Below are 22043 nucleotides of genomic sequence, written 5' to 3'. Positions count from 1 at the left end.
TAGCGATTTCAAAAATGTAATTTTTAAAATCACACTTGTTAAAATCGTAATTTTTATGTATCGCTTTTACACGTGCTGTACACCCAACAAAAAGCTGGTCTTTCAATAAAGAGTACTTATTTGGCATTTTTACTACTAAAAAAAAAAAAAAAAAAAAACACTTTTTAGATTTAAAAGCTCTATTTCTCGAAACATTCCCAAACAAACTCTTTGAAATTTATGAGTAGAAAATTTGTCATCCTGAAGTCAAATATCAAATGACAAGTGTACATGGTGACACACTGGCATCCAAGGTTATAAGTTATAACCTAGCAAAATGGGCCTCTCTCTCCAGAATTACAGGAAGTATTTTCACTTCCCTTTTTCATTTATTAGACTTCTCTTGATAATGGGAAAGACCCTCTTGTAATTTTCTCTCTTCTCATTTATAGAAAATAAATAAATAAATAAAAATTGACAAGAGTACATGACATTCTAGTAGGAGATATTGAGCGGTTTACTGTAATGCCAATGAGACCTATCTCGATGATAAATGACAGAAGATAATGGCAACCTCAATGGCTTTTCTTTTGGCACTATGGTTGACCAATTTATCTCAGGGTTGATACCATAAAAGAAAGCCACATTTTAGCGCATAAATATGTCAGGAAACTAACATTCTGTATTTTATATTCCATTACTAAGCCAAAACTGTTCTACATAGTTATATATATATCAGAATCACCAGAGCCATGCTCTAAATGGAAAACTACAATTCAGAAGAAGCCAAAAACTTCAAAAACTTTTAGTGCAGGTCTGCAAGTCTCCACCACTATTCCATCACTGCAGTGGAGGAAAAGAAAAGAAGAATCCTGTGTCAATGTTGGTTTTGGGTTGTCCCCTTTTCCATTGAAGAATCAATCACTATCTAAGCTGATATTCCTGTAGCTTCCTTTGGTATCAAAAACAGAAAAGCAATCGGAATGAAAGTGCAGAGGACTTGAATGGCAATGCCTAAACCAAGGTTGTCAAAAGAACCCGAAGAGATGTTCAAAATTGAAGCCAACCCAGCACCCATGAATGATCCCAAAGTGGATCCTAAGTTGTTTATGGACATAAAAAGGGCAAATAAAGTCCCTTCAATTCCGGGAGGGCAAAGCTGTCCTGATAAGATCAGGAATGGCATAAACCTGCAGTTTATGAACAAAAGTCAACAAAAGTAAGGATGATGAAAGATTCACAAACTTCTAATTTCCCAACACCTTTGGTCAGAATTGTCAAATGCATGCAGGCAGGAATATAGATGGGCAGATGAATGGATGAATTCATAAGACAGGTTTTCGTGCAAAAACATTAATATGACATTCAGGGGTAAATTCTACATCTACATGTATTTACTGTCTAACAAACAAGAGACAACAGGAGAAGATTGCAATAAGTGAAAAGTGAACATACTTTAATTGATTGACTGCATCAGGGAGAGCTGATCCAAAAAGCACCATGATCTTATCCGATATTCCAAAGGCAATATTCAATCGAGACACTAACACAATATCTAGGAGACTCAAGAAAGACAAGCCGATATGAGCCGACCTACATAGATCATGATCAGAGCATCATTAGTCAAACTAAATTAAAGAAAATGAGAAGGAACCTATCAGCCATAGAAATTCCAATTGGACTTCATAATACTTACAGGAGGATTTTTCGTAACTTCATTGTCTTAAAGTACTTATTATAAATGAAGGTTCCAAGCATCAGGCCTAACCATGCAACAACACGTGCCGTCCCCAAGAAAGACGCTTCCAAATTCAAGAACTCTGCCTGGTAATAGAACATGACCGTTGACAGATTTGGAACAGTAATATGTGCAAGGAAAAACCAAGTCATTGGTCTGTCCTTCCCGAGAAGGAAGTTAAAATCAAAAGTAACCATGGTTAGAAAGAATAAAAAAGCCATGGAAGAAAAATGGTGAAGTATAACAAGTCCAAGGAATCAATTAGATTGACAAAAAGTACCAATGGGGGACAGGCTCAGTAATTGCATTTCCACCAGGTAGATTTATGGGGGGCAAAAAATACTATAAGATGATTTAGGCTCCCATCCTGTAAACTAGAGTATGAATTTTCTCTTTTAATAGTTACCTCAAAATGATTGGTTGCCTAAAAGCATGGCACAAACTGTAAGCAGCTGCTTTCACAGAGTGGAACCACTGTAATGCCAAGAAGTTGGTTTTTTCATGAATCCGGGAATTACTAGGGATTACTGCTTCCTTTTTGCTTTTCTTTTGGCTCTTCTTTCTCCTTGAAGTGCTGATATAGGACTTCTTTGCTAAGAAATTATCTTCATCAAGAACACTACTGTTCCCATTGACCATGTGGGAGCTTTTTGAATTAGAAAACTCAGGCAACATTTTACTGCCTGCAGATTTCTCCTCTACCAAACCACACGATAGTAACTGTATAGCTGGAAGTATAGAAAAAAGAAGAAAAATTGTATCTATCTGCAAGTTGGTAAATGCAACTCCTCCAAGCATGCTTCCACATATTCCTCCCAAAGCCATTGCCAACCAAGACATTGACTGGAGGTCTCCAGCAAATGCGGCCCTGATCAAGTGTAGTTGTGAGATATTAGTCTTATCCTATAAGATCATCAATACCATATACTGAATTGAAAAATGAATTTGAAATACTTGCAACATAAAAGCTAGTTTGTCTGACCAAAAAGATCCAGATACCAATACTAGATGAAAGCACAAGATATAGCCATCATCTTGGGTGGGTTCAGATGATATTCTGCCATACAAAATTAATAGAGGAAATCTCCTATTGGGCATAACACTATCATGCTAGTCCCCAAGATAAGGCAGAAATTAAATAGTTAAGGTTGTATGCCAACTGAATCTTATGCCATTGACAGGTAATCTAGAGGGCAAGTCATTTTTGTGAAATTTTCAATTTGTTCTTAAATTTCACATACACTAAAATGGAAATGAAACTCAAATTTTGTTCCATACCGCTCAAATCTTACTGCCTCAGCAATCATTGCATCAACCACAACATCTGCCATGGCTGAGCCCAGGTTCTGCACTGTTAAGACAATCGTGAGGTGCCATCTGGAACTCCTCAGGTTTGCATTTAGGCCTAAAATAACCCATGGCACGAGAGAAAGCACAGTAGCAATCACCAAGTACGGAATCCTTCTTCTTCCTTTAATCGGGATACAATCAGACACAATTCTGCATATGAGATAAACCACCAGATCCCATATAAATGATAATCAATAAAATAATGAATAAATAAATAAAAGGCAGCTTCCGAGACACAGCTCCCCATGTTTCCTACCACCAATTTAGAAGTTCATTTGAATAGACTCTCCGAATACATTACTACTTATCATGTGCAGATGTACTATAGATATTTACTTCTTCTTCTTCCTACCTTGGCCAGATAGACATGGACATGCTTGATTACGATTGTGTGGGAATTTCTTAGGGCTGATTGAAAGTCCCATGAAATCTTTCTTACTAATATATGCATGGTATTTTGAAATGGTTCAATGTTGCCTCTCATAGGCATTGAATAGATCTTTGTTTGATAAGTAATCACTAATTCATTAAAAAGAGCAAAGGGGCAACCCAAGTACGCAGATAGTATATAAGAGAGAAGCCTAGGCATGAAAATTCGAAAAACGACAATTTGAGGCAGCAACCCAAACAAAGAGAGTCTTAAAGAAAAAAACTATTAATTCCACTAAGGTCCTCTTGTGGTCCTCAAAGCTACAATCGTTTCTCTCCCTCCATAGACACCACATTAGGCAAAGGCGGAATCATCCTCCAAACTGCATCAAGCTAAAACGGACCCCCTGCCATTCTCCAACAGGCAAAGAGATCTACCACCCTTCTAGGCATAACTAAAACCGGCCCTACATTGCTAAAGATAGTATTCCAAATAGCACTTGCGATCTCACAATGCAGTAAAAGATGGTCTACAAACTCCTCATTCTTCTTACACATGCAGCACCACTCAACCACAATATGTCGTTTCCTTAGGTTGTCCATGGTGAGGATTTTCCCTAAGGCAGCCAACCACGCAAAGAAAGCCACTTTCAAGGGAGACTTATTCCCTCAAATGCTCCTCCAAGGGAAATGAGTGTTATCATAGGGAACAAGAACCTTATAGTGAGATTTAACATCAAACACCCTTTTCTTGGAAGGAATCCAAGAGAGTCAGTCTTTGCCGCCCTGTCTCACTCTAACGGAATACAACAAAGTGAAGAGTAAGGTAAAATGATCCCATCTACCAATTATGAGCCGCTCTAAAAAAGTTAATATTCCACTAATGGGAGACACTAGAAAGCTCCAAATGGTCCGCCATCACAATGTCCTTAAAATGGGAAATGCTAAATAAGTCCAGAAAAGATGTCTTGAGAGATTGAGCCCCACACCAAACATCATGCCAAAACTGAATTTTGGAGCCATCCCCGTGTCAAATTTAGTGTGACTAGACAAATCCCCCTGACCCCTCCTAATATTCTTTCAAGGCCCCATCCATGCGATCAATGAACCTCAATAGAACGCCACCCACCCCAGGAATCACCCTATTTAGAATTCACGATCACTCTCTCTAAGGCCTCTCTCTCATAAACAGCACCACAGTTGCTTCCCCAAGAGAGGCTGGTTGAAGAATAGTGAGTAGAACTTATACAAATAAAGGTATAACAATTTTAAAATACAACATCACACACATCTTATACAGTCATATTGTGTGATTATTCAAATTTAACTAAATTGTTCCAAGTTTAATATTTGACTTGATGAAAAAGATTGCTTTATATCTTAAATTGCTCTAAAAGCCAAGGCAGACTTGTTTGTGACCACTGGATGCAAGAATCCCATAAGAACTGCAATATAAACATGAACCTAAATATTTCCAGTATCATACACATACATAACTGTGTAAATAAGCCGCATATAAGCATTATCAAGATTGCTAAAGTTACTGCCCCGGGAATACTGTTTGATTCTTGCACTGATGAATGTGTAAGTGTGTATGTGCACATGCATATACACGTGCTTCAAGTGGGTGTACTGAGTAAATGAAAGATACATACCCATATAATGGTTTGATGCTCCACGGAAAAAATGCTACTGAAGACACGAACTGGGAGGCCGAGGGTGATAACTTAAGCCCGTCTTTCAGCTGGTACGAAACCGCTGTCCAGACAAAGGATCTGAACCCCTATATTCACATATCCATAGTAAAAAAGTTAAATTGGTGAAATTTGAACATAAGGTGGAAAAGTAAAGGGAAGCATGAAGTGACATAAACACTCTATATGAAAATTACTCCTTAGGCTCAGGCACAATCATGCTTTACCAAACTAACTACCTTAAGCTACCATATTAACCCAAAATCTCTCTCTCTCTCTCTCTCTCTCTCTCTCTCTCTATATATATATATATATATATAAGTGCAAACAAAAATATTTTGATCATTCTAAAAGTTAGGCTGTTCGGGCATCATTTGGCGAACGTATTAGAAGTACTTATTTTGGTCCAGAAAGCAAAGAAAAAAAAAAGAGTAATTTTCAAATTTAAAAACCGGAAGGTACATCCAAAATTCTAACCAAAAAGGCTTATCTCAATTAGCCGAACGTAGGAATTTTCTTTTTCTAGCAAAAATCAAGGGCAAATTCGCTTTCAAAAGCACAATGAAAAAGTACTTCCAAAAAAAACGCCAAACAATCAACAAAGACACTAAATTTAGTCCGTTGAAGATTATCTTATGCTCCAAGCATCCATCTTTACAGTTTATCAGTTATCACATTCTAAATATAACAATTCATATCTTTCTAACCCATATCAGCCAGAGTTCAGAACCTATCATCATATAATTTGAGAATTCAAAAACACAAAAATCCCAAAAGATATCTTCCAAAGAATCACCCAACACACACACACACACACACACACACAAATAATAATAATTTTTTTAAAAAAAAAATTCCATAGAACCACCCAATACAAAGGATATCTTCCAAAGAACCACCCAAAAACCAAAACCGTGAATTCACAGATCTCCAAGTCCCAGAGACCGCAAAAGAGAAAAGATAAAGCAGTACCCAATAAATTCGCTGTATAATAAAGCAACCCTTTTTAGCTAACCAAGATATAGAGATATAGAGATGAAGAATGGGAACCTGGGTGAAGTAAATCAAGCAAATCAGCCAAAGAAACGAAGCCCCAAACGCTGCGTTCAACTGTTTCACCCATCCTATCATTCTCAATCTGTGTGAGTGCGTTTTTGTGCTCTATACTTTTTTTCTTTGTTCGGGTGTTTTGGGTTATTTCATTATTTCATTCTCTGCTTGTTGCTCCGTTTTTGGAGGGTATTCATATATTTCATGCTTCGTTTTCGTGACGCTCTCCCTCTTCAACGGCTTCTTTTCCTATTTTTTATTTCTTGGTGGACATGATTGACCTTTTTGCTCCTGCTTGTTGTGTATTCAAGTTGTCGTGGCGGGCTGGGGCTCTTTCGTCGTTTCAGAACGCGTCACTGCGCCTACCAAGTCTCGCCACGTGTCTTCCGGCCTACCAAAGTACCGCGATGGTCATGAAATAGTCACGGCCGTTGATCACTGTACGTTGACTTTCATACCCTGTTCAGATTCTCCGCTTTTGTATTTTTAGAGTAAATGAGTAATACCGATTTTAGATTCTTTATGATTGCAACGCATTTCTCAAAAAACTATATGATTGCTACGCATTTATTAATTCTTTAGAGATTTTGTGAATAATGGTACTAACCATTTTTTTATCTGAATGAAAAGATTTTTCCTTTACACTTACGGGGTCCGTGGGACCCCTTTCGCTCATTGCGAAGGAAAAACGTTTCCATCTAGATGAAATGTAGTCCCTAACATTACTCGTCATAAAATATTCTATAAATTCTAAAAGATCTCGATCCGGTTGAAAACAAGTTGATTTTGGGTTTAAGAAACATCTCCTTAATTGATGATCCATTCTGCAAAAACACCAAGACAAGATCATGAGAGGCACACCAAACCAAGACTCCAAGAGGTCTAATTCCGACAGATGCAGATACCCCTTTGAAATGTATAATGACACTACAAGCCTGACATTTTTAGGCTGGTTCAAGTATTATGCTTTGAGCAAAATACTGAGTTTCTATGACAGTAAATACAAATACAATCACATAATCTACGACATGGTGCAAACAAGCACATTGAATGGCCATTACATAAGCACATATTCATGGTCAATGTGCACCATCCGTCGCTTACTTTTCTTCTCACTTCAACTAAAACTATACACCAAGCCTAGAGATGCTTCAAATGCAATAGGTTGGCACACTGGCAGGCCTGTAGATGAAGGTTTTGACAGTGTGGGAATAACCCGAAAGATGATTGTAACTGAACTTGATTCCTGAGCTGCCATCGCCAAGATGTGTACAGTGTTCATGGAAGCTGCTGATAGGCCGGGCGAGGCAAGCATCCCAGCGGTCACTCTCTGGCATCGTCTCCGCCACTGTGTATATCCCCTTGGCATTGGTGAATGCCTGATAATTCAAGACTTCCCCGGATTTTGTAATGCAAAGAACAGCTACCTCGGCACCTGCATCATGATAATAACCACCCCTTTTAACAGCCGACAGGGCCACCAAATATAACCACAAGCTACAAGGCTAAGTTTTGATCTGTGTGTAAATTCTGAAATTACATCCCAAATAACAGTTTAAGGTATTCAAACTTCAAAGTGGCTTCTTTCTCAGCTTGATAAGACTAATGTCCTCAGGAAATATAAGGATATCTTCCATTTTGTTTTCTCAGTGTTTAAACGAAACTGAGTACATCACGAAAAGTGATGAAAATTCCAGATGCTGCTTAAAATGGTACGGAACAACAAAATATGTGTTTCAAAGCTGTATAAAATAATTGGAATGATCTAATTTGTGAAGATTCATAATGCTCCCAAAATACATACTAAGAAATTTTGCAGCTACCAATATGGCAAAATAGCATTAGGAAGAGAGAGGGTGAAGCATCTCAGTACTTCTACAAAGTCATGAAAGCAAGTCCTTTATTTGCATTATTTTCTAAAATCATTGTAGATAAAAGTTTCTAAGATCCTAATCGGGTATTGGAAAGATGTTATACCAATCACTAAAATCTTCTTTTCCAATCAAATTGACCAGCCTTCCCGGGCTCATAAGGAGGACTAAATTTCAACCAAGATTGAGAATCTTGACACATTATTTTGTTAAAATTTACCGTATTTCATACTCGTTCCATTCCAGATATTCAAAACATTCTATATATCCTTCCATAAAATCTAAACTGTTCCAATGAAATTTCAAAAGTTGGTGACTATTTAATTTACAAAATAAAAATGCTACAATTTGATGGCCACAACCAGAAAAGTTATTAAAATGTTCAAATTTTAAACTTTAAATTATGAATGATGTGGGTATTGTCCCTCTGCACCTTGAAATAATCAATTCGGCATAAAAAGAACCAAGAACATCTATAGCTTGCATGATGACTATTACACACATTGAAACTCAATAACCAGAGATCAACAATTACATAAAGGAAGCTTGAAGCTTTTTACTGCCATATTTCAAATTCATCTAAAGTAGGTAAGAATACTCAGTTTATGACTCATAGAATTAATAAAGCTTCATATACATGTAATCGTTCAAATGGAAGAAACTAGAATGAAACTGCAATCAGAACATATTATAGCAGCACTAGAACATATAGTGTGATCTGACATTCTATTAGATACTAGGTGACACAAAATGATACATGTCTCACATTCACCAAGAGGATTAAGCATTATTTCCCGCACTAAATAATTCCAACAGAGCGATTTTGACATGAGAAGCAACCAAGATTTCAGCAGTCAAACAACATTAAATTGGCCAACATCTCCTCAATTCTATAGTTTACGAATACAAATTATGGTAGAGGTATTAGTAAAACAACATGAATTCAAGTATAATATTTAGAAATTGAGGGGATGTCTTGAATTTACATGTTGATCAGAAGAAAAAAAAAATGTTCTTAATGACAAAAATAGAAAACAAACACTCTAAATTTGCACCTCTATCTATGAAAGGAAAAGAATTATCACTCATTTGATTATATCATTCAAATCACAACCATTACAAATAAGCATGTTATGCATGAAAAGAATAAATCAGAACATAGCAAAAAACAAAACCATAATCTTCAAAATCAGAGCAACTCTTTTAAAGTCCACGCACCATCTAGATCAATTTAATCTAATTTCAAGGTTAGACAAGCTAAGAATCTTATCAGCAAACACCAATTTCCCAAAAGGAACAAACTTTTATCATAATTCATAACCCACATCATCATCACCAACCCATGAAAAAGTCACGACCCAAAAACAAAACCCAGCACAAAAATCGGACCAAGGAATATAAGATCATAGTTAACAGAGAGAGAGAGGGTTACCTTCAAGAACATGGTCCTCAGGTCCAATGGAGGAATCACCACAGACATCACAGACAACTCTTCCATGGATTTCACCAGTCCAAGCTCTCACACCAGACTCAGATACGAACACTACGAACAGAAAGAGACCCATCACCAGCTTCTTCTGAGCTTCCATGGATTTTTTTCTTGGGCTTCCGACACGTTCAAATGCTTCAGAAACACACTCTTCCTTCGACAAATTTATATGCAGGCCTTGCTGTTCGGTCTGTTTACTGGGTCCGGCTCCTCTACGGTTACTGTACGGTCCAGTTCGACTAGGCTTGTTTGGCTGTTTTGCTCGAACCTGTCGGTAGTGTGAAAAAGATACTTGAAGTATCGCCTTAAGAACTCCCCATCCAAACAAGTCCAAATTCCATTTTTTCTATATTATTATTTTGCAATATTCTATGACACATTTTCAGTGAAATAATTCTTTAGACATTATCTTATAAATTGTATATGAGAATATTGCTTTATTATATTAATTATATATATATATATATAAAGAAAAAAAACATTACTAACTTCATAATGTTAAATAATCCTTACCTGTTAGCACATTTTATGATTAAACATGTGAATTTTTTATTAGAGGTTTAATTAGAAAAATATATTCTTTTTTAGGTTACTGATTTATTAGGAATAGGATCCTCTCCATCCATATTGAATTAAAGAGAAGAGATCTTGGAGACATAAATAGAATATCTGTTAAATTAATAAAAAAAATAATAATATTTTTTAAAAATAATTTAAAAATAAAATTATAAAAAAATTAAGGGATAGCTAGCCACCCATTGGGAGTGACCGAAGCCACCCCATGCCCAATGGAGGTAGTCCGACAGCGAAAAAAATAAAGAGATCCTATTTATATCCCCAAGAATAACCAAAATATATTTAAAGAGATTCTGATCATTAACTGGATATTTTTTAGTTCATGTTGGACTGAAGAGGATCCTATTCTTATCTATTGGCCGGTAATTCAAAAAATGCAATGAGTCGAGCTATTTATTTGACTTATTCTTAATAAATCTTAAATTTTTTATTATATTGTATTTGATTATTTCTAGGGATATTTTTTCTTTTCCTTTGGTGTATTTTCTCCCCTCTCATCTATCTTTGTACTAGCGATTAAAAAATAAATAAATAAATATCATCATTAAAAAAATTAAATAAAATAAAAAAGCACACCGACTCACCGAGAGCGAGACTGGCAACGTTTTGGGAAATCAGGGGTTTAAATCCAATTAAATCAAATCTTAAGGACTAAAAATGAAAATCTCCCTCCTCGTCCCTCCTATATATAACAAAGCAAACCCTAGTCGCAATGCCCTGCGAGGCTCAGAGAGAACCAGCTCCTCATCAATCAGACGATTGAAGGCTAATTTTTTATTTTATTTTTTATTTTTCCACTAATTTCAATTGTTTTGAGTTGACATTTCTTTTGTGAGATTAACCCGTCAACCTTCAGAATCCTTTTGATTTTCTTTGCTTTTCTTTTCTTTTCTCAGTACCCAAACACAATGTTTGATATGCTCTGTATTTGCCAAGTATCTAACATTTCATTGTTTAGGGTTTGTGGTTTTTCCATTTTTGTGGCTGGTTTGAATAAGCATAGCCTTCTAAGGTGTTGTTTTCTGAATGCAAATTGCAATGAACGTGTTGTGTGTGTGTGTGTGCACCTTTTATTTATATATTTGAGCTCTGATCAAGAATTTTGCTTTGAATCCCAGTGATGAATTATGTGAAAATCAAAAGTAGTGGACTGAATTTCTATTTGATGAGCAATGCATTCTGAGGGATGTCTTTTTGGCATTATAAGGTGCTATGTTAGTTCTCTCTTAGTGGTTCAAGTAATTTCACCAGGATGCTACATTCTTTTATTTCATCTGGAAGTTTATTACTTGTTTGCTTGTATGCTTGCATATGCACTCTTTGTTGTGAGCTTGTATGCTTTCATGCACATCTTTGTGGCCTATGTTTGGACTCTTATTAAAAAGGCCTCTATCCATCCCAGTGAAGAATGATATATAAATTAAAAGTAGTGGACAGAATTCTCTTGATGAGTAATAGTTTCTGAGGGATGTGCTTGGTTTTGGGTTTGTATCGTTTTGTTTTTACATGCTATATAAGAAAGGAGTAAACCTGCTTGTGAACTCATTTCATCAATGATTTGTGAAATTCATTTGGTTATTTGTTTATTTTATATATATGGATATCTCTAAGGGTGACTTAGCATCCCAGTGAAAATTGGTGTGCAATCAAAAAGAAATGGACTGGTCTCCTTTGACTAACAATCCAATTCATTCTGATTCGTAACCTATATAGCCTCACCCTCCATCCTCTTCTTATAAGGGGAGGAGGTTCTATCTGATGGATGTGTTTTGTATATTTATCGGTTTTTTTCTGCATATTATAGGGTGTTGCATGAATTGTTTGTATATCAAATTATAGGCTGAAGGCTGCATAGCAATTTATGGTGGTACTCTCTCACAGTAGGCATGATCAGAAGATGGGCTGGCTGGAGAGTGGAGAGTTGCATGCTGAACAACAACGTCTTTTGTAAGGGATAGTCGTGTGGGCTAATTGCATCTGAAATACTTGTTCTTGGATAGATTCTGTTTTTGGATTGTATTTTGGTAGATTGATCAACAGCCATTGTAATTTGTTTGGAGACTTCACTGATGTACACAGCCAAATAAATTAAAAGGCCATTTGTATTTGTGATAAACTTTTGATTTGTCTGAAATGTAATTAAGACATGTTGCCAAAATACCCTCTTTTGATGAGTTTTACTTTTACCCTTGAATCTTGATGTAGATTTGGGATAATGTTCTTGGATAGATGCCGTTTTTGGATCGAATTCTAATTGTAATTCTAGAAGCCACTCTTTTATGAATCTGGATCCACTGAATTTCTTAGGAAAATTTCAGTTTCTGAAATTTTAGATCTAGGCCGTCTATTTTTCATCCAAGGGTCATTGTTCTGCCACATGTTTCACTACTAATAAAATAATAAATATGCAGAACAATGACCTTTGAATAAAAATAAAATGCCTGAATTTGAAATTCTAAAAATTGAAATTCTCAAAAAATTTCAATAGATCAGGATCCCTCTTTTATGTTTCTTGTGTTACTTTATTAATGAGGTAGCTTTTAAAATTATTATTTGATCAAAATTTAATAATAATCAATGACATTTAAAATTATTATTTTATCAAAATTTAATAATAATTAATTACAAGTGTAATTGTAATTTTAGAAGTCTATCATTTTTAGAGTGACAAAACACGTGCTGTTACGGAATTAGGAGGACCGAGGTAGGCCATAGCCCCCTCCTCACCATTCCTTAGAAAATATATTTTAGGTAGTAAAAAATAAAAAAATAAAAAATAAAAAATTATTTAAAGCCCATTGACCTGTCCAAAAAAAATTTTGAACCCCCAATTCCTCAGAAAAAAATAAATAAATAATAATAATAATAATAATTATTATTATTATTATTATTATTATTTTAGGCCCATTGGTCCCTCCTATCCTATGCCCAAAATTTTTTTTGCCCACTCCTCTTTTATTTTCACAAGGTAGGGTTAAGTCTAGTCATGGACCATGTTGAGCTTTTGTTTTCCAACCCGTAGCTGTGGCCCCCGTCTCCATCTAGCTTAGGTGAGATGTTATTTCATTTGAAATTTCACTCACACTCGATCAAAAACCCCTTACCTGTCCACATATGTTTTTCATTTTAATGCTCAACTGTCTAAGTTGCTTTCGTAGCTATAATCGCCCAATAAATTTGCTTTCACAATGGCAACTAACTGTGCTAGACCCTAATTTTTTAAGACTCTGCCTGGTATAACATGACATCTTCTATTATTAAGTACATCTCCGAGCATTAAGTTGATTTGTACTGAAATAATGAGTTTTAATCTTAACCATCAATATTCAATAACAAAAGATGTCTTGTTGTTATTACCAGTGGTGGTAGTTCAATGATCTCAAGAAAATTTTCATGAGGTTAAGTACTTACTAGGACATAAGTTTAATTTATTGGTTTTGAAGAAGCATCTGCGGCTCTGCTGTCTAGGCTTCTCTTGAGTAGTTCCTAACGGACAGGTGCTATACTACTACCATGGTTACACTCAAGTAAAATAACTACAGTTAATCACTCCCTCATATCCTTTCTACTTAAAATATATATATATATCGTAATTCTAAATTGAACATACACAAATATATACTGAAAAAAATAAATGATACAAAATAAAGTAAATAAATTAATCATACAAAATAAAGTAAAGAAACTACATAAATAAAATTAAGAGTTTTAATTTTTTTTAATTGTCTTTAAAAACAACTACAGTTTATTGGCGGTTAAAAAAGGTTGATATATTGTATGTTAACAATAAAACTTAAGATATATCAATGTGAGACAAAACATCTAGTTTGTTTATGTTTTTTAAATAAACAATAAAATTGAACGATTGATTTATTTTTAAAATAAATTTCTAAATCGTATCATTTAATTCAATATTTCAACTAAAAAGTATAATTATATAACACTTCATTTATAAAGTTCACAAAAATAAAATATAGTTAATACCCAATTACATTTTTTTATTTTTTTTAGGAGGGTTGAAGTATTTTTATCAAAGTAACACAAAAAACACGCATTTCATATCTATATATTGATATCTGAACACAAAAAAGAGTCCGTAAATTTTTTGGTAAAATTGTTAATCCAGTTTAACAATATAAAACACAAAACTCGAATAAAAACACATTATAATATTTCATCAGCACAATAATATATTTTTAAAAATATATTATCTTAATTATGAAAATGCAATTTTAATTTAAGAAAATTGAACCTGCAAATCCTTTAATAAAGTAATGATACAAAATAAAGTAAAGAAACCATATAAGTAAAATTCATGATTTTTAAAAAAATTTATTGCTGTATTTAAAAACAACAACGGCTCTTAAGAAATATTGATTCTTAAATACAAATAATACTCAATAACAAACTAATTTAACTAAAATATATAATATTATTTTAACTAAAGAGTATAATCAACATAATGCAATATAATACACACAAAATGTATCGAGAAAATTGTATACTCACAACATAAATAAATTAATGCTACAAAACAAAGTAAACAAACTAATGAAAAACTTGAGAAAAATAATGAAAATACCTCAACACCTATTGCAAATTATTTCCAAATAACGCAAAAGCAATCACCTATAAATCGTTAATCCAGATTAACAATATAAAAACACAATATAAAAGTTGATTATTAAATACAAATAATACTCAATAGCAAACTAAAAGTCAAACGAAAACACACTAACTTGAAGAATGGTAATAAAACTGAGAGAGCGAGATTGTTCACTTAGTAAAATGCGCTTTGGATGTGGCAATTAAGGCACTTAAAGACAAAACTGGCAAAAAGAAAATGCAGTTAAATCGTTAATTCAGATTAACAATACAAAAACACAATATAACCTTCCATTAGCACAATAAAATATATTAAAAAATTATTTTTAAGTCTAAAATTATAATTTTTATTAAAGAAAAAACATACACACTGAGAAAAAAAAAGCAAATACAGTAAATAAACAACCACAATTTTTTTTGCAGAGGGTTGTGTTATTATTGAATACTTGTAATACTCAATTACAAAATAGAAGTCAAAACAAAATCACACTAACCTAAAGCGGAGAGATTTGATGTTGAAAGGCACTAAAAGACAAACATTAGGAGAGAATGATATGGGATTTTGGATGTTGTAACTTGTAAAAAAAGGTAGGAGGCATGCCAAAAAAAAAACATGCGTTAGGTTATGAAAAAAATAAAAAAATAAACAAACAAACAAACCAATTCAGATATAAAATTATAGGAGAGAGATTTAAGACGTTTAAGTGGGAATAGAGAGAGAGACATGGGAGATGGAGTTAAGACAAAAAACGGTTGAAATATAAATTATGGGAAAGTGAAAATTAGCACAATTAATTAAATATCTTAAACCATAGAATTAGTTTCAGACATTTACTTGGAGATAGAGAAAGAAAGACGTGAGAAATGAAATTAAAAAGACAAATATCACAATTCTAAGAACTCCTTACATCAAAATTCGGCTTTTACCTATATATATATATATATATATATATATATATATACCCACTCCTCCTCGTCAATACTTTTTTCATTCTCATCATGACGGAAAATACATGGAAAATAAAATAATTCAAATTAATTTTTACAAGTCCATTCAGGTTTATTAGTATATAGGTTATAGGTATACAGGTAGTTGTCATATCCATCACAGCTAGCTGTCCACTCCAAGCCTTTCACGTTACTGTCTCATCACTCATGGGATATTAACTCCTCTCTTTACTTTTGCTTTATATATATACATACAACTTTAAATACAACAAATTTAAAACAAAGTTACTTTCAACATTTTTTTAACGCAAACAAAAATCCTTTCTAAAAATTGATATAAAACATAAAAGAGTTTTAAGGAGAAACTATTTTGAAAAGTACAAACAAAGATTAACCATAAACTTAAAATTATTGAAAATGAATTAAATAAATGATTTGGTCCATTAAAAGAACTAAGGCCGCCAATAAATGCGGTAATCATAAATAGAGTTCCGTAAACAAAATAGTCTACTTGTGCATGTTAGCGTAGTTAGAATAAGGCTAATATGTCTAAACTTTGTGGTTAAAGTAGCTAGCTATTGTTGGGTCTAGATTCAACAATAATGTAAGTGGTATTCCTTACCATTTATGAAGCATGCATGCTTCCTATCGAAAGCAATGAAATCATAAATCATAAACAAACTCAACTCAATAGAAATTAATCAAGTTTGAGCTTGAATCAAGTTCAACTTGTTTAATTAACCAAATTTCAATCAGATTAGATCAGATTTTGATGTTTATTGTCTTTATCATAAACTATATATGAATAGTCAAGACAAACTACCAAGTACTAACCCCTCTAGCATTTCTCATACCAATATATAATAAAATTTTCTTTCAAATTAACACGAACAATCTTTTTTAATCCTTAAACTAACATTTGTTAGAAAACATGACATTTAACATGAAGATCATGTGATTTTCGCGTACCTTTTAAAAAAATATATATAAAGCATATATTCTAAATAAATTTTCTCCTACCCTTTGTCCATCAATATATAAAAAACTTTGTCTTTCTTTAGAAGTTTTTTTCTTTTGGGCTCTTGATACTGTGCCATTAATTCACCAGAGTTGAGGGCATATTTGTCCAATTGCTTTAAGCACTGCAGTCTGCAGATTTGTCTCGCTCTCCTGCAGTCACTGAGTGGCATGCCGTGATCCACATGCATACACACCGCGTGACGAGGGGCAGGCTGCAGCCATGCATGGCCAAATATAGACACTGGAAAAAGAAACCTTTGTTTTCACTCAAACCCCATTTTCTTCACCTTTTCCATGTGTTTTCCCTCATTTTCCTGCGAACCAAACAGATGATAGACTTTGAAGGATAAATAATGCATGTGTGAGTCTTATAACAATTCCACAAGCCTTTTACCCCTTCATTTTCTCGGTAACCAAACAGAGAAGGAAGCTTTGACTGGAGAAAATTCTGATACTACATCAAATGTTACCCATACCCACCAAGTCCAACCACTGTCTTCTTCCTCGGATCCCTTCTTTGAGGTCAAGAAAGATGATCTCAGAAGCCTTTGAGAATGATATAGAAGTAAGCACCAACTAACCATTTTCTCTCTCTTAAAGTCATTTTGCTTTTTCGTCATTTTCCTGAGAACCAACCAGAGTGTGAAGTACAAGGAGAAAAAGAAAACGTTTTTGTTATCTTCTGTAGTGACCCTTTTCAAGCTGTTTGATATTCCAACAATGGCCGAAATATCAGATACCATCATCGAGGAAAGAGAGGAGTTGATGATTTCACCCACAGGTGATAGCGACCCAATTAAAAGAAAAGCCCACTTTCTTAACCCCTCTGTAAACCCTGCTCAAGGACCAGAATTTGGGCTTCCTTTTCTTCCTATTCCACCCAAATCCACCATTCCTGAGATCGAGAAATTGCCTTTGATTGTAAAGTACAGAGGTCGGCGATTCCCGCAAAACAACTGGAAAGAATGGGTGGATAGCTTGCATTCCAAGCATCAATCCACATGGAAGAAAGCTGGTATATATGAGGCAATATTGAGTTCCACATGCCAAATCCTAAGGCACAATGAGTTGATTGTTAATGTTGCTGAGAGATGGCGTCCTGAGACCAATACCTTTCTCTTTCCTTGGGCTGAAGCAACAATCACGTTGGAGGATATGATGATTTTGGGGGGTTACTCTGTTTTAGGGGACTCTATTTCAAAGCCCCTTGAAACCAATGATTTGTGGGAAATGAAATCTAGCTTGACAGAAGCTCATAAACAACTTCCAGTAGCAAGTCATGCTGCATGGATGAACTATTTCATGGGGACTGACCAAGATCTCGAGCATGAAGCGTTTCTGGTGCTATGGCTATCAAGGTATGTCTTCCCTGCATATCTGTATTGTAACATTGGAAAAAATATTTTCCCGATTGCACTTCATCTAGCGAGGGGGACTAGAATTGCGCTAGCGCCACCGGTCCTCGCTAGCATATACTGGGATTTGCGTTTATTGAAAGAAAATATTGATTCGGCCAGATGTGTGACAAATGAGGATAAAGGAGACAGATTGGTGCTTGACCTTTGGGCCCCATTTGAGCTTGTGCAGCTTTGGATTTGGGAGAGATTCCCAGCATTAAGGCCAACACCAAATTTGATCAAAGATGGTGAGCCAAGAGTGGCTCGGTGGCATAAAGTGAAGAAGTTGAATATTGGGAAGGTGAGATTTGTCATAGACTCTGAAGAAGGAGATGGCTTTCAGTGGCGGCCTTATGCTGCAGGCTTGGAGAACTGGTTGCCTCCAAAGCTCTATAGAGATGAAGAAGAAGAGTGGGTGTCTATTGGTCCTGATTTGGATGAAGAAGTTGCTTCATTTGCACGATGCTTGAGGGTAAGCGAGCTGGTTGGACAAAAGTGCATAGAGCAATACCTTCCACACAGAGTGGCCATGCAATTTGGCATGGATCAAGATATTCCGGGATTTGTTCCTCGATTCAATATGAATGTTGAAGCTGCTTGGAGCTATTACTGTAGGCCAATTACAGATAAACAGTTATATTTACCAGCCAGACTCTTTGAGTCAGATGTTACCGAACGATACTTGAAGTGGTGGAAGCAATCAATGGTTGTTCAGGAAGATGCAATCAAGCACTTTGCTAGGCGGCCTAGAAATAGAAGAAGATTTGGCCGAATCTATGGTGGAAATGTGGAAGATTCCCATGTCTCTGTTCCTCATGGTTTTCCTCCTGAAAAGAAAACCATCAAGGAAGCTGAGCATACAACACTCTTTGGGGCTTTGAGTGCAACTAACAATCTTGAGAACAAACTGGCTACTGATGTTATGGCTTTCTCAGGCTCCAATTCACAAAGTACATCACATTCAATGGCAGATGATGGAGGAAGATTGCCCCGAATCTATGCTGGAAAGGTGGATTACCATGTCTCTGTTCCTCCTGGTTTTCCCCCGAAATGCCATAAAGTAGACGAAAAGAAAATCATCAAGGAAGAAGCTGAGCCTACACCCTTTGGAGCTTTGAGTGCACCTAACAATCTTGAGAACAAACTGGCTGCTGATAAGCCTTTCTCAGGATCTAATTCACAAAGTATGTCCCATTCAATGGCAGATGATGGAGGAAGATTGCCCGGAATCTATGCTGGAAAGGTGGAAGATTACCATGTCTCTGTTCCTCCTGGTTTTCCCCCGACATACCGTAAAGTCGACGAAAAGAAAACCATCGAGGAAGAAGCTGAGCATGCACCCTTTGGAGCTTTGAGTGCACCTAACAATCTTGAGAACAAATTGGCTACTGATGTTATGCCTTTCTCAGGCTCTAGTTCACAAATTAGATCACATTCAATGTCAGGTGATGGAGAAAGATTGCCCCGAATCTATGGTGGAAAGGTGGACGATTCCCATGTATCTGTTCCTCCTGGTTTTCCTCCGAAATGCCAGAAAGTCGACGAAATGAAAACCATCAAGGAAGAAGCTGAACATGCACCCTTTGGAGCTTTGAGTGCACCTAACAATCTTGAGAACAAATTGGCTACTGATGTTAAGCATTTTTCAAGCTCTAATTCACAAATTAGATCACATTCAATGTCAGGTGATGGAGAAAGATTGCCCCGAATCTACGGTGGAAAGGTGGACGATTCCCATGTATCTGTTCCTCCTGGTTTTCCTCCGAAATGCCAGAAAGTCGACGAAATGAAAACCATCAAGGAAGAAGCTGAACATGCACCCTTTGGAGCTTTGAGTGCACCTAACAATCTTGAGAACAAACTGGCTGCTGATGTTAAGCCTTTCTCAGGCTCTAACTCACAAAATATATCACATTCAATGGCAGATGATGGAGCTGCTAAAAAGGACTTGCTGATGAGACCAATGCCAGAGATTTTGCAGACTCGAGTTTCAATGCCTGATCTGGCTGATGCAACTGTGATTGAAATGGGATGTCCATCCAACGCTGTGGTGCATGTCAAAGACAATGATGGAGAAAGCAGTAGCTATTGCAAACCTGAGATACCAGGATTGGAACTTGAGGTTCGGGTAAGTAGGCTTGAGAGAGTATTTGCTGAGCTAAAAGCGGCAAGATATGGTCGCAAGGTTGTGAACAAGCCCACCAAGGAGGATCCATATCAGCACTAAGCAAAGCTTGAACCGAAGTACATAAATTGCTAATGCTTCGAAGTAGAACTATTTTGTTAGGTGTCTTTACAGTTTTCTTTCACATGGAACTGATCAGGCAATGTAACAATTGTAATCCTTCTCTGACAATTACTTCTAGAACAACTCATGTCTGAATGCTTTTGTTTCACCGAATTTTGTTTATGGTTTAGAGGGTGCTGATTATAGCTGAAAGTTGTTGCTTGTGAAGTAAATTGCGACTCAGTCTTGCCTGATATCAATGAGTATTGTTAAAAGCTATTGAAAATCTAAATATTTGTATAAGTAGTGTCAATTCTCCTTCTGAATGATTGATAAAAGTGAGAGAACTTATGGTAGGACAGTCTGCAGGTTTAGAGCTCCTAAGCTCTGTTATCTGATTGCAGGTTTAATGAGCACTTCAACTTTTATATGCATGTGTTGACATGCACTACATGCTGCTGGTGAATGTGCCATGTTTTTTCTAGTTATATGGCAATAGTTTCTTAATAATATCAATTGTCAAGGTACCCTTTTTCCTTTTCTTTTGATATTGACACACCCCAACACTTTTTTTTCCCTCTTTCCTACCACAATGTTGTCGGATCTATGCAAATGGCCCCCCAGTGGAAGAGACTTCCTCACCAGAATACTTGGTACCGCCGGACCGGGATGAGGATTTGTTATTAACAGAAAAAAAAAATAATAATACTATTTTTTTTCCATACCCATCCCAAAATGTCTTTTAGCACTGTGCCATGACATTGACAACGTTGGCTTCTTTCCAAGATAAAGCTAGGCATCCTGTATTCACGCACTGAAACTTCCCTAAATTTGCCCAAACCAACGTACATTGACTGATTGACACTGGCTAGTGGCTCCAAAGGTGCAAAAGAAACCGCCCATTTCAGTTTCTGATCCCTCTCCCACCATCCTCAACTCCACAAAGTTGACGGTTCATCACTCTTTTCATATTTTTTTGTAGGTGAATGTCTATCACCTAACACTACTCAGAAGATGATAATTACCAATAATCCTTTCAGCATTGAAAAAAGATGACTATGACGATATGATGTATTCTCTCAGAAAAAGATCTTTTTCAGTCCATTTTGGACCGAATATATTTAGTTAATGACCAAAATTTTTTAAAAAAATCTTAAGACCACAAATGTGTCATGCATCTTTCTAATAAAAAATAATATAATATTACTTAAAGTTTTAAAAATAATAAAATAATAAAAAAAAAATAGTCATCCCCATTCTTGCCATAGGAATGGTCGTACCACCCCATTTTTGCCCTAAGGGGTGGCCGGACCACCCCATTTTTACCCGGGTAGTCCGGCTACCCCTATGGCAAGAATGGGAATGACTATTTTTTTTTTATTATTTTGTTTTTTAATTATTTTTTAAAAACTTTAAATAATATTATATTTTTTTTTTATTATAAAGACACGTGGCACATTTGTGCTAGTAGGATGGGCCATGTGGCCTCTTGCCACCTAATACATTTATGGACCAAAAATGTTTTTTTTACTGCACTATAACATATCTTTTATTTTATAACAGTTAAATTTAAAGGCGCGAAAATAAATTAATCTTTCGTGTAAAGGCTTGGCGATTTATTTTGTAATTAATAGTTGAAATAACCATAATATGAAGGGTCATAGAATTCGTTTTTTTTCTTTCAGATTTTTGTTGGGGGCAAAGTTTTCTTTTGGAGGAATAATTTTTCG

At 35.4% G+C, this 22043-nt stretch overlaps 3 protein-coding genes and 2 non-coding genes across 5 annotated transcripts; 3 read left to right on the top strand and 2 right to left on the bottom strand.

Annotated features, from left to right (window-relative positions):
* Positions 1-645: 645 nt before the first annotated feature.
* LOC132175062 (probable folate-biopterin transporter 4) lies at positions 646-6490 on the bottom strand. Its single transcript, XM_059586872.1, has 7 exons — positions 6181-6490; positions 5092-5219; positions 2996-3217; positions 2124-2585; positions 1676-1873; positions 1435-1572; positions 646-1169 (listed from the first exon to the last, which is right to left on the bottom strand). The coding sequence occupies exons 1-7, from the start codon at positions 6259-6261 to the stop codon at positions 908-910; spliced, it is 1491 nt and encodes a 496-aa protein (XP_059442855.1). The 5' UTR covers positions 6262-6490; the 3' UTR covers positions 646-907.
* Positions 6491-7048: 558 nt separating this feature from the next.
* Positions 7049-9709, bottom strand: LOC132175139 (uncharacterized). The gene is made up of 2 exons (XM_059586979.1): positions 9484-9709; positions 7049-7615 (listed from the first exon to the last, which is right to left on the bottom strand). Exons 1-2 carry the CDS (start codon positions 9638-9640, stop codon positions 7332-7334), a joined length of 441 nt encoding a protein of 146 aa, XP_059442962.1. The 5' UTR covers positions 9641-9709; the 3' UTR covers positions 7049-7331.
* A 1517-nt stretch (positions 9710-11226) lies between these two features.
* Positions 11227-11305, top strand: LOC132176792 (small nucleolar RNA R21). Its single transcript, XR_009439652.1, has one exon. It is a non-coding gene; the product is annotated as a small nucleolar RNA R21 (small nucleolar RNA).
* Positions 11306-11510: 205 nt separating this feature from the next.
* Positions 11511-11587, top strand: LOC132176791 (small nucleolar RNA R21). The gene has a single exon (XR_009439651.1). It is a non-coding gene; the product is annotated as a small nucleolar RNA R21 (small nucleolar RNA).
* A 5374-nt stretch (positions 11588-16961) lies between these two features.
* LOC132175936 (uncharacterized) lies at positions 16962-20543 on the top strand. Its single transcript, XM_059588033.1, has 2 exons — positions 16962-18047; positions 18207-20543. Exons 1-2 carry the CDS (start codon positions 17410-17412, stop codon positions 20311-20313), a joined length of 2745 nt encoding a protein of 914 aa, XP_059444016.1. The 5' UTR covers positions 16962-17409; the 3' UTR covers positions 20314-20543.
* Positions 20544-22043: the final 1500 nt, after the last annotated feature.

This window comes from Corylus avellana, chromosome ca3 (assembly GCF_901000735.1).
Source record: "Corylus avellana chromosome ca3, CavTom2PMs-1.0".
Classification (NCBI taxonomy): domain Eukaryota; kingdom Viridiplantae; phylum Streptophyta; class Magnoliopsida; order Fagales; family Betulaceae; genus Corylus; species Corylus avellana.
This window is presented reverse-complemented; position numbering and strand designations above follow the sequence as displayed.